A 12776-nucleotide genomic window follows, 5' to 3' on the forward strand; every position below is an offset into this window, starting at 1 on the left:
TTGAGGTTTGACAGTACGAAACAACTCGTTAATTTCTTCAATTGTGTAAATCCCATGATCATTTGGCAATAATAAATTTAAATCAGGGTCAGAGGACTCTGGGGTCATTTGCATAAAATTTTAGCTTGACAAAATTTAGGTAAACAATTTAAGATAAATGTTAATTGTTAAGCTATGTAGACATTTAAAATGGGACTTACACATGAACAAAGAATATATACTGTTCAAACGTCTCAAACCTGATGTAGCTCACCGTCGATATAGAGCTTGCCATGATGAAATCTAGGTCTTTTGCCAGCTTCAAATGCTTCTTTCATAACAGATCTTAATTGTTTCTTCTTTTGACGGTCTTCCCATATCAAATCATCCGAGACGCGCACACCATTACGTAGATCCCTCTTCTTTTTAATAACTCTAAACCGTTCTGGACGGTACAAAAGCTTAGCCAAAATTGGTCTTGGAGCTGCCATCATCCTTGAAGGACCCGATCCTGTGGGCGTTCTCGATGTGTGCTTGCAATTGGAGGTCATTTCCTATGATATCACGGAGCTTTGCAATGCAATCTTCGCCTGTTGATTCTGGGTTGTTGTAAAATCTCAGATTGTAGTCCCTAGACTATCTCTCCAGGGACAGCAATCTCTCGTAGGTGTCATCGATCTCTTTTGCATTCCTGGTGATATCGTTCTCGATTTGGTCGATTCTTGTGTTAGCTTCATGCAGTTGTCCTGTTAATACCTCCAGTTTTGTATCCAAAGATTCTCTCAGTTTTGAAATCGAGCTTTCATTTTCCTTAATTTGACTCTGAAGAGATGCAATGTCTCTTTGAATCTCGACTTGAGTTCCGTTCACTTCTTTCAGGTCGTCACTTATTCAACTTAACTGATCACGTACAAAAGCCTCAAAATCTTCTTCCACCGTTTCCTTTTGTTTTCCTCTTTTTGCAGACATTATTTGTGAGTTATTTAGTAAGTTTGTCAAAGAAAAAAAGTAAGATGTACGTAAGAATTACGTAAGAGAAGGCAAGAAATTTCTCAAGTTAGCAGAGCCATCAAAAAACGCGACCATCATGCTCGCTGACCGCTGACCAACCTAGCTTGGGTGAAATGAGGCGAAATTTCTCGATGCAATAAACAAGTCAAAAACCTATGATTTGTATGCGTAGTTTGTCTCCTGAAGGAAAAAAAATCTTATTTAATTATTAAGTTCCCAAGGATAAACGGCCTCTCTTAACTGCTCTTTTTCCTTTCATACAAATATTTGTATATCTCTATATGTTACCCGCCAATACTGAACATTATCTTTTTCTCAGCTCGTGAGCGGGCGGAATTCAACAAATCCTGCAATCTGATTGATTCCTGGAGCGGGCGGAATTTTCTCATCCGGATCGCCACAGCGGGCGGAATTTGTCGTGTTGATCTATTTTCGTGAACGAAGTAGCGGTAATCGTCAATCTTTCGCCCTTTTTACACTTCCATAAATGATTAATCAACGCAAGTTTATCTCCATTCACCTTTAAATGGCAAGGACAGTCACTGTAAGTAAATTTAATTGGGAGTTTAGAAGTTGTGAGAGTTTGTTTGGTTGTTTGTAGCTGGGCACTGTAATGGCGCGTAATCCTGCTGTGTGAGTCTCTCTGTACATTTTTAAGTAAAAATGAGTCAATTTCAGGCGAGTTTACCTCTCTGATCATTGCTGTGTTTGAGAGAATTTCTGTTGAATACACTTAACGAATTTCCTCGCTATTTGCTACTCAATTTACGGTAGAAAAGTCTGATTACGATTGATTCGCAACGACTGACAAAAATTATTTTTATAGTATAATTTGAAATTTGCACCAAATTTCACACCGGAAAAACAATTTTGAAGAACTCAACTGGTGAACTAAATGCAACTAACACAAAGTGGTTCGAAATAAATCTGTTCTTTAATACATCTCTCTTTGTCTAGTATCTGAGTTACTCACTCGTACGTTCGTTAGATTTTTTACGAATGGTTTGTAGACGCTTCGTAAGCCAATTCAGTGACTAATTATATAGCTGCATCAAAATCCAATCTTGCCAACAGATCTATTTTTTATTAATTTTTGCCAACTGTCCAAATTTAAAAGAAATTAGATGGTTTTTGCTCGAACGTTTAGTTAAGCTTTGAACAAACTGTCCAATTTGAGAAAAATCTGGATACCTTCCATCAACCAATCAAATGTCAAGATAAATAAACGAACGGAGTATCGGCCAATCAGGTTCCGGCTACTATCACTGCCAGAAAACATCAGCCAGCGATGGTAGCTCGCTAAGTTTTATTATATTTTGGTAATGGCGGAATTTCCCGACATTTCTCTACACCTTTTTGACGTCTCAAACTTTCAATTGGAGTCTTCAGCTAGGTTTGCAGAGATAGATGGTACTGATTTACTCGAGATGAGGGAGAAAAATCACAACTAGAACGCTCAAAGAAGCACAAAAATCTGGGTTAAAGTGCTTGACCTGAGGCGTGCTGAGCGAAACGAAGTGAGAAACGTTGAGGAGATATTCCCGAACGCGAGCTTGACCACGTTCTTTGCCAATTTTATGTAGAGTTAAGACAGCAAAATGGAGATGAATACGAGCCAGATAGCCTTGTTGTTATGCAAGGCTCCTTAGGCCGCCATCTAAAATACAACGGCAAGGGTTACAGCATACTACCAGTCCGTAAGTTCGCCATGTTCATCTGTTTTTGGATACTATTTAATTAATAGCTAGTAAGACTACATGCTTGTCCAATTTGAAAATAATTGGATGAGAAAAATTCCTCGGACTGCCAAATTGGACTCGGCCCACGGCCTCGTCCAATTTGGCAGTCCTCGGAATTTTTCTCATCCAATTATTTCCAAATTTGACAGCATGTAGTCCTATTACATATACAAAGTTGGGTAAACAAACCCACTTTTAAGCCAATTTACCGCAGGAAAAAAAATGGCTTGTGGTCGGTCCTTACAGAGGAAAACTGTGACCTCGGGCTTAAAAATGCTGCCCTCGGCCTGCGGCCTCGGGCAGCATTTTCAAGACCTCGGCCACAGTTTTTCCCTATACGGACCTCCCAGCCGGCCAATAACATATATATGTGCTACACGTTTCCTCCCGGGAAGGAATATTTTCAAAACAATAGTTTGTCCAATGCTCCTCGTCACCACGCAACTCAGGCAATCAGTAAAAATACCTCTTATATATTGAACGAGGGCCTATGCGGTTGAAGATTGTGTCAAAAGTTTTTCTTCTCCTTTGTTTTGCTAAACGTTGCCATAGTTCAAGACAAGATGAAGGATAAGTGGGTTCCCACAAACAGGCCTTATTCTTAAGGTAATCATTCTGAAATTCTTTTGATATGATAATGTTGTTAGACTTGTTTCGTGGAAGTTTTTTATTTGTAAGGCGGCTTGGCTTGTCCACGTGTGCAAAATCAAAATTCTGCGCACTTTGAACCTCGGCTTTATCGCGCGCTTTTATTGTCAGTGCCAGTATACTAAAACATCATATTAACCTTGCTATCGGTAAATAATCTCCATTGGTACCTTGCCACACTTACTGCGGAAGATTGGCTGTTGACAACACTTTTTAATAAACACTTGTCTCACAAATATGGGCAATTAAAAAAAAGCCACGAGGGAAACCACATGAAGGTTTCTATAAGCTAACTACTTATTTTGTTTGTGCCTTTCAAATGTCTTTGAAATAATTTACGTTGGCAAGGAAATCACAGAAGACAAATGATTCTTGATACTCCTCGATGCGAATTTAATATATCTCACACTGTATAAATCTGCAGAGGACCTTTCTCCGCCTTGGTTATGCCCCGAAGCGCGCGTTACTTTCTCGGAGCGGATTACGAAATTGGTGGGCTTTATATTTGAAGTCTGGCTTTTATAATAGGCGTTCCTTCCCATACTTCCTCAGATTTTTAGCCTTCCCAATTCCTTCTCCGTTTACGCCTGCGCCGGCTATCTGGGATATACTACTTCCATCTTTAATCTTTAAGTAAACACAGAATCGCGTTTTGTTTCTTTTTCGTTGGCGAAAATGAAAAACAAACAAAAGAAAACAAAAGAAAACAAAAAAATGTGTGTGAATACGAGTTTCCAGCGTTCAGTTATGTTACATCTTACGACGAATGCCTCTATGAGTCCCCCCTGCAGGGAATAATTACAATATTTCTATTCATAAAAACAACTACCCTGTCCAAGATAGTGAATACAACTACCACGATTCCCTGCAAGCTCGTCTGAGAGAGAGAATTTAAGACTTGTGTTTGCAGCTGACATAACGCGAGCTCTGATTTGCTAATTCTAGGAAATTTTTCTCCCGTCATACCCATGGACTGATAGCAGGGCTGCAGAAATAGTCCAAAAAGCCATATAAAAGACAACTTATAAACCTTGAATGTTCCGGGGAAATCTTAAACAGCGGCCTTGCCGTACGTGTTTATCTCCCTCTCGCTCGGCCAATAAGGCACTTTCTTGGTATGCGATGCGTTTTGTAGAGTTTGATTGAGAGACATCTTAAATTCCCAAATCAATTAAGGTAGGTCTCAATCTGCTCCCATATATATTTGTTAAACCTTGACACAAAAATACTATTAATTAATCGGGTTACAGTGTCCTATGTATTCTTAGCTATGCCTAAAAAGAGTGTGTTCAAACCTACCATATTTTGTTTTTACATAGAAATGACCTCCATTGAGAACCCCAGCTCGTACTAATCACTGTCAAATGAAAAGTAAGATTTCAAAAACTTAAGTTTGCTGATTTCATTAGTAACTCTCTTTTTCTGTTCGTCTGTCCACTCTACTGAGTACCTGGTTTTAGATGGCTTAGAATATAGAATCGTTAACGTTGAGTTGACAAATTCGTCATAACACGTGACATTAAGATAGTCACATAATTTATGCAGAGTTTCCCTCGGCTTTGCTATCATGTCGCGGCTGTAAACATCAAGGATTGGATACTTGGACATCTCGTGAAGCTTTTGGACTATCCGAGTATTGTTGAAGTATCTTTCGATGCAGAAGTCTAAGGCCTTGGCATTGGGTACCTGAAAAAAGTGAAATAGGATATAGTTTGTCAGGTAAACACAAGTGAGCTTCTCACATTTGGGTGGAGGAAAAATACAAAAAGACAATCTCCTTTCTGATATATAAAACGGAAGAACCAGATAGACAATCCCCAGTTCGTACGTCGAATTTCACAATAACAGTGAAACCTTCCTTACGTATACTCCGTTAACATGGTCACCTCTTTATTACTTATGGCCACTTTTTCCTGGCCTGAACAAAAGCTAAGTCCATTTGATCCTTGTTTAAAAACAAACAAACAAGTTGGTTTTGGCTATTCTGTCACAGTACTGTAGAAGCTTAACGAGGCCAGTAACAACGCTGTTACTAGTTGCGTGAAAGCGGCCGTTGCGATGAAGGTTACACATATAATTAGTGCAGCTCGGTCCTGGCTATATAGTATAAAGTATAAAGCTTAAGTGGGGATGGGGGGAGGGGTAATATAAAAACAAAACATATATATATACATGATATACAATTTTGAATTCACCAACAAGCTACTCGATAATTGGCTTACATTGTTCCTTGGTTTCTAATCTTGCACCGCTCGAGATTTTTTGCATATTGTAGCGATATTGTCGAACGGGTTTCTGATGACATGAATCAGTTTAACTGGGACCTCCACTGTTTTCTGTAGTTCTTGTAGGTCTTGAAGGCCTTTTCGTTGTCCCAGTATTGCAGCTGTTCCGCTTCCTTGTTTGTCTCCAATTACCTACGTTTATAGTAGGAGATAATTAACAATTGTTCCATCAGCGCGCGTTGGAAATGAGATGGTAAATAGCCAACGAGGCCCGTAGGGCCGATTTGGCTATAACCAATCTTATATCCAACAAGCGCGAATGGAATAATTGTTTTATTAAACTAGGTGCGTTTATATACTTCGAAGTTATAGCTTAATTTTATTGGATTTTAATTTTACTAGGCGGCCGGAAGTCGATGTGGCAAAAACAACAAGTGAGAAATCACATGACATGCGCGCTGTTTGTAAAATTAGTTGAATGAAAAATTTGAAAGCGACGCAAGCGAATTTGCTGAATGAAATTACAATCAAGTAGAATTCAAGGAACGTCTATCAAATGAAGAAGATATATCCCTAGTCAGAAAGTTTGAAAAGCGTTCAAGTCATGGAGAAGAGAGCCGAATAACTGTGCACTTGCACATTGCCGTTGTAATAATGCTGCGGAAAATTCCGATCGCCATGTGACACAGACGTTGTGCCAAAATTATTCTCGACAAGAGCTCTTTCAGGATTCCCTTTCTTTGAAAGCCTTGGCATTTCGAGCTGTATGTGTGAAACTCAGTGTTGTCCAGATTCAAAGTCAGGGACAGAAACTATCTGAGCGTGAGATTCATCTTCAGAATCTCCGAGACCATCCTGATGGTTTTTCGTCACTAGTAAGGAACCGGGCTTACTTCGGTTGAGCTAAAAACACTCAACTCCTTGAGGTGTTTTTTGCAAGGACGTAATTGTTGGCGCTAGCTGTCGTTGATTCTCTCGTCCTCGTCAGCCAAAAAGAGACCGAGATAAAACTAGGTCGTCCTCTGTAGCTGCTCCGGATTTTTGGTCTCGACCGAGCTTAAGTTGAAGAGTTTCCTCATCTGCTCACTGGAAATTGGTTTCTTATGGACTACGCCGGCAATGCTACCTGTTTTCCTGAGGCCTTTTACAAATGCTCTAATAATTTATTTTCCTTGTCAGAGATAGTGGAAAACTGTTTGTGTTGCGGCGGGGTGCGAAGGAAATGATCAATGGCGGTTCTTACGGATTTCGAGGATGCACTTTTTTAATACGTGCCGTCCTTCTTCCAAGTAGACGTATAAAAACACTTCAAACAAATATTAAGTTCCTCTCTTAACATTTCTTACATCGGTTTGGAAAATTTGATGCCAACAGAACTCGCAAGCAATTCTGTTAAGGTAAACATTGATTTTGTTAAATATAATAATCTTCATGAATGCGTAAAATCTCGGCGGTCATATTTTAATTTTGCAACTTTTAAGGGAAGCTTAACGTATACGTACCGTTAGATAATCTAATCTCGAACTTTGTAGCTTTTTTGTTGTTACTGGGACGACATTGTCCATAATTTCCTGTGTTTCTTCTGTAGATAGCTCACTGAGTCTGCGTTTTTTCATTCATTGTTTTGGTCGACAAAACTTGCCTCCCCGCGAAAACGTTTATGCCGAGCGACATTTACCGCATTCATTTCCATATAAGGTCAAACGCGGGTATAATGGCAGGTAACCGAAATCCAGTGAACCAACCAGAAAGCTAGAATTGCATTATCCGAGGTTGAGAATTTAATAATACACTTTATCAAAAACTGGATCACTGGATAATGTAACTGAAGAATTTCCATTGGCTTAACAATCATGATATATGAGCGATTATACCATGCTCTACAAATATGGTTAGCGTGTGCATAACTGTTAGAGCGTTTTATTGTTGTTTTATTTTAGTTTTTTTTTTTAATATTTGGGGGCATTTTTAATAAAACAATTATTGCACTCGCGCTTCTTGGATATGAGATTATCATAGCCATCTTTATGCTATGCGCCTCGTTGGCTATCTATGATCTCTTATAATCCATCAAATACTTTCGCGCGCACGTAATTGGCCCAAACACATCACGAGACCGAATATTCCCCAGCTATTCAAAACTGCGCATATTGTGAAAAATATTTGAAGGATAATAGACACAATACCCTGCATTTGGCGCAATAATCCGCTCGAATATTTGTCCTTGGACATTATCTGTTCATCCAAGCTCACAGTTTTCCTTGAGCTACGCTCTCTGAAATCTGTTCGCTTCTCGAAACAGATAATGTCCGCGGGAAAATATCCGACCATATTTCCGCGCTAAATGGAGGCTATTATTTATGTATCCGACGCGCGCTCTTGGAATAATTGTTAAAGACAGCCCTTCTTTTTTGGTTATATATTGTCATAACTCAATTCAAGGATAATTTCTTCTTGAAATTGATTACTTCTTGCTTCTTCAAGCTTCTTCTTCGGTATTGCTTCTTTTTATATCGTATCAGCCTTTCATACCCCTACACCAATGCATCATTTAACAAATTGACGTCATTTTTTCTTCATCTGTCCTCTAATTGATGTTAAATTGCGTTATGATATTGTCAAAGTGGCTGCGGAACCACTCGCCTTCCCGTTGGGGTCCCACAGCCACTTTGACAATGTTATGACGAAATTTATCATCAATAAGAGGGCAGACGCATGAAAAAACTTACGTCTATTTGATTTTACAATAACAAGACCCCAAAATAGTCAAATGCCGAGGGGAAAAGACGCCGTAAACTTACCGTAAACAAAGACAAGTGAAATTTATTCAAAATGACGCCAACATTGTCAATACAATTTCTCGCTTTTTGATTGGCTACTTAAAAAAGTCCATAAAATCTCATTAGTTAAAAAGTTGGCAGTTTGACAGCTAAAAGTTGAACTTGAAAGCTAACATAAATGAAAATCCGACTGTACTCTTATTGATGATAAAAATGAACCAATCAGCGCTCGAAAAATTAGACAGTTATTGTAAAAAATAAATAAGTAAATAAATAAATAAATTGAGAAATAACGCTTTTAAGTATTTTGAGGTTACCTGCCGCTAGTGGACAGCATATTGCTTAGTTTATATTGTTGTTGAGTCAGACTGCCTCGTGTCCTACACCCAATGTGCTCAATTCTTTATATATCCATAACAACCGTATTTTGATTCCAATGCTTTTCCAGTATCGACTTTTATTGCCCCAATAGGCAAAATGTATATTTTACTGGTCACCAGTTTTGTCGGTTTTTTTAAATTCTTTTTTTGGCAATTTTCTCTCATTACTTTGATTAGTTTTGAGCCATTTTGATGGTTTGGTCAAGTCTTCTAACATTGAAACTACTGAAACTATTCAAACTGTTAAATTCTATTAATTTAAGTTGAAAAATTGTTAAGATTATTAACGGCTCTGTAACTTTACTTACCTTTATTTGATTTCTATATTGTCCTTGCCAGCTTCCTGGAATATAGTAGGAATAACCAAGTCTGTTGTTTGGGGAACGTTTCCCTTGTATGGATTGACTGTACGAATGTGAGTGCAACGCAGAAAAAATCCGGAGTCTTCGACTGCAACTTCCCTCATTTGGGTCCTTATAAAAGCTTTTAAAGTTTGCCAGGATATGGACCTCATCTGGAATGATTATCTCTGGATGAGAGTCCAAAATGGCGGCTATAAGACTGTGGCCACTTCTAGGATAGCCAACAAACAACACAAACGATTCAACGCCATCGTACGGCGCATTACGCTTGAGGTCCAGTTTCTCTGGAAAGAAGAACAACTTCGACACATTAGTAAAGTTCTTATCTTATCTTATCTTATCTTATCTTATCTTTTCATATCTTTTCTTATCTCAGTTATTTTATCTTAGCTTAGCTTAGCTTAGCTGCGTAAAGTTCTTATCTTATCTTATCTTAGCTTAGTAAAGTTCTTATCTTAGCTTATCTTACCTTATCTTATCTTATCTTATCTTAGCTTATCTAAGCTTAGCTTAGCTTATCTTATCTTATCTTATCTTATCTTAGCTTAGCTTAGCTTCTCTTATCTTATCTTAGCTTAGCTTAGCTTAGCTTAGCTTAGCTTATCTTATCTTATCTTATCTTATCTTATCTTAGCTTATCTAAGCTTAGCTTATCTTATCTTATCTTATCTTATCTTATCTTATCTTAGCTTAGCTTAGCTTATCTTATCTTAGCTTAGCTTAGCTTAGCTTAGCTTATCTTATCTGATCTTATCTTATCTTATCTTAGCTTATCTTAGCTTATCTTATCTTATCTTAGCTACGTGAGACAAAATGCAGTTTGAAAAAAATCCGGAGCTCTCGACTGTTACTTTCTTCATTTGCCTTTGTGGGTCGTTAAAAAATCTGTTTAACTTTTTCAGGAGGTCGAACTCGTGTGGAGTGATTATTTCTGGATGAGAGTCCAAAATGGCGCCATAAGACTGTGGCCACTTCTTCCATAACCAACTAACAACACGAATGTTTCAACGCTATCGTACGAAGAATTATACTTTAGCTTCTGTTTCCCTTGAGAAAAAGAAAACAAGCAAATTCAAAGACAGAAAAAATATTTGACCAATGAAGTGAATGAATCATATACACGAAATGCAAACAATTGAGGAATACGACGTAACGTGTGAAAAGAAGATTTTCGGGGGGGGGCCGATCTCCTTTACAAATGGACAAACGCGTTCGTTTCTGTTAAAAACGTCTTCTTTATTACACCTGGTGTTTCATTACTTTCAACGGCTATTACACTTCTCAACTTAAGATTCTGCTCTCGTTCTTTTATACCGACCTCGTCGACACTTGTCAATCAAGTATCAAACTGACATCTAGGCTTGCATAAGAACTTACACAGCCCATGCATAGCGGCACTACGCTTGCGCACGAGAATCAATACCATATTTTCCTTCGAACGAATAAAAGAGTCGCAATCTTTTTCATTTCATATTGTCTTTATGATCCAATAGAGTCTGGCCAAAATAAAACAATGAGAGCAATATAAAAATTACAGCAATGATCTTTTCAGAATTGAATAATAATGTAAGTTACAGCAATGTATGGACTCAAAACTCGAATAAAGATTGTTGTACAATCGTTGTCAAACAACAACTCAGGCTTACTTATTGAGGAAGAAAGGCGGCCCTACTGGTTACGCCTTTTCCACATTTTAATATTAAGTAGTCGGTAGAACTTTTCAATAACAGGAATCCATACACATAGGTGCCATCGGTACAAACGTACGTGTTGCCAAGTTCTTTTAATGAAAGCGACTTCCAAACGGTTTTCTGCGAGTAACGCCTTTTCTGAAACCTTCGCTAAAGAAGTTAGGTTTGCTGTGCTTTTATATCGAAGAAAATAAAACTTTACATTAAGAACAAAACATACAGTCATAACAATAAATTATTCCAGGAAAAATGGTCAGGTACAACATATCTTAGCAATTTACCTGGTCATTACAATAAACATAAATAAAGATAATCATTCCACTTCAAATAACACCAGCTACGAACCTTAATGAAAACGTTCTCATTTAGATACTTTTATTCTAAGCACGTGCAGATTAAATGTTTACTGAGTTTTTCCATCAAGAATTTCCAAAAACAGTTTTATCTAAAAATAATCAATTTTTGTTCTTTAACAAAGGACTAAATCACACAAGAAAATTTGGCTCGATGCAAGTGTAGTAAACATTATTATTATTTTTTAAAGAATGGAATATGGCCTCATACGTTCAAAAAAGTACTGAAGTTTTCACAAGCTGTTTGAAAGTGGTGTGCTGTAATTTGTTTTTTCTAGCTCGATGCCTTGTCTATACTTTAAATCGGATGCTGTTCAGGCAATTTGTTATCAATGACATCAGCAAAAATGTCGTCAGTTTTCTTTGATCATTGAGGGATCTGAAGGCTATGCCCTTTTCCATGAAAGGCGCAAAAACCTAACTTGATACTCAGGCTAGGATCCTGAGTGCTTTTCCCGCCAGAGAAACCCGTAACTTCATGGCTCTGGTATGTAATCATGGGCTGGAGAACAGTCCATGAATTAGCGCCAAACATCATTATACCGCTGGACTCTTCCGGTCGCGTTTAGTTCTGTCTCTTCTGTACGTTTTACTTAGACTCGTGCATAATAACAAAGGAACTTGTTTAGTCAGCGATAGGCCGCACAATTTTAATTCCATTGCGAAACAATGGCATAGATAAACATGAAAGAAAGAGAAAATTATGGCGTGTACTAAAAACATCACTAACACTGAAATAGCAGTTTAAGTTTCTTCTAAAACTTACCTAATTCATTTAGCTGGTAGATCGAAGGGAAATCGTTCCTGCTTTTGGGCCACGTGAAATAATTCATCAAAAATAATGCGATCCCCAAACCTAGCAAGGTGAGCCAAATTTTGCTGTACCGAGTCAACTTCATTGTTAGCATCACATCCACTGGCCACTACGTGGAATAAGAAATCACAAATATTGCCATTAGTTTTTCGGTTTGTTTCAGTGTTTTCCTCGAAGTGTAAAGGGAACGGTATTTGCATTCGTCAGCAGGCCTATAATGTGTACGTTAATTAATTATAATAAGGAAAGATGTGCGGAGAAATAACATACGGTGATGAAGCAGCACTGTGAGAGTGAAGTGTGTTGACTAGAAAGGCTTCTAATTTCTCAAATAACAACAAAAATACAAATAAAAAAAGTACATGATTGTATATTGTTAAGGTAAAGAGCGCAGGCCTCACCGTCAGGTTTTTGGGATGATTGTCCTTTGACTCTAATATCCGATCGGCCACACTTGCACTTACTTTTAGTTTTTCAGATGTATATTCTCTCGTATTATTGAAGACTATTTCCTCTTAGATAAACAAAATTAAAAAAAAAAAAAAAATAAGCAAAAGAGAAAAACGCGGCGTGTGGTATATACAACAGCTAAGGAACGTGGCGATTCTGATCAAATTTAAATTGATTTGAAAGTAAGATGTCTTCAAATCGATGGATTTTTTTCACTGTGATGTAAAATAGTCGAATAATGCCTATTTGACTGATGATACGTTGCTAAGCCAATCTTCACCTCTGCGTGCTGTTCATTTCCTTTCATAATATTACTCTCTATACTGAAGAATAAGCTACAAAGG

At 37.8% G+C, this 12776-nt stretch overlaps 1 protein-coding gene across 1 annotated transcript; it reads right to left on the bottom strand.

The window, feature by feature from the left end:
- Positions 1-4554: 4554 nt before the first annotated feature.
- LOC110058135 (uncharacterized) lies at positions 4555-10514 on the bottom strand. Its single transcript, XM_089276746.1, has 5 exons — positions 10502-10514; positions 10109-10171; positions 9071-9408; positions 5617-5794; positions 4555-5212 (listed from the first exon to the last, which is right to left on the bottom strand). Exons 1-5 carry the CDS (start codon positions 10512-10514, stop codon positions 4728-4730), a joined length of 1077 nt encoding a protein of 358 aa, XP_089132872.1. The 3' UTR covers positions 4555-4727.
- Positions 10515-12776: the final 2262 nt, after the last annotated feature.

Source organism: Orbicella faveolata, unplaced genomic scaffold (genome assembly GCF_042242905.1).
Source record: "Orbicella faveolata isolate gen_17 unplaced genomic scaffold, um_ofav_v1 contig_46, whole genome shotgun sequence".
Taxonomy (NCBI): Eukaryota; Metazoa; Cnidaria; class Anthozoa; order Scleractinia; family Merulinidae; genus Orbicella; species Orbicella faveolata.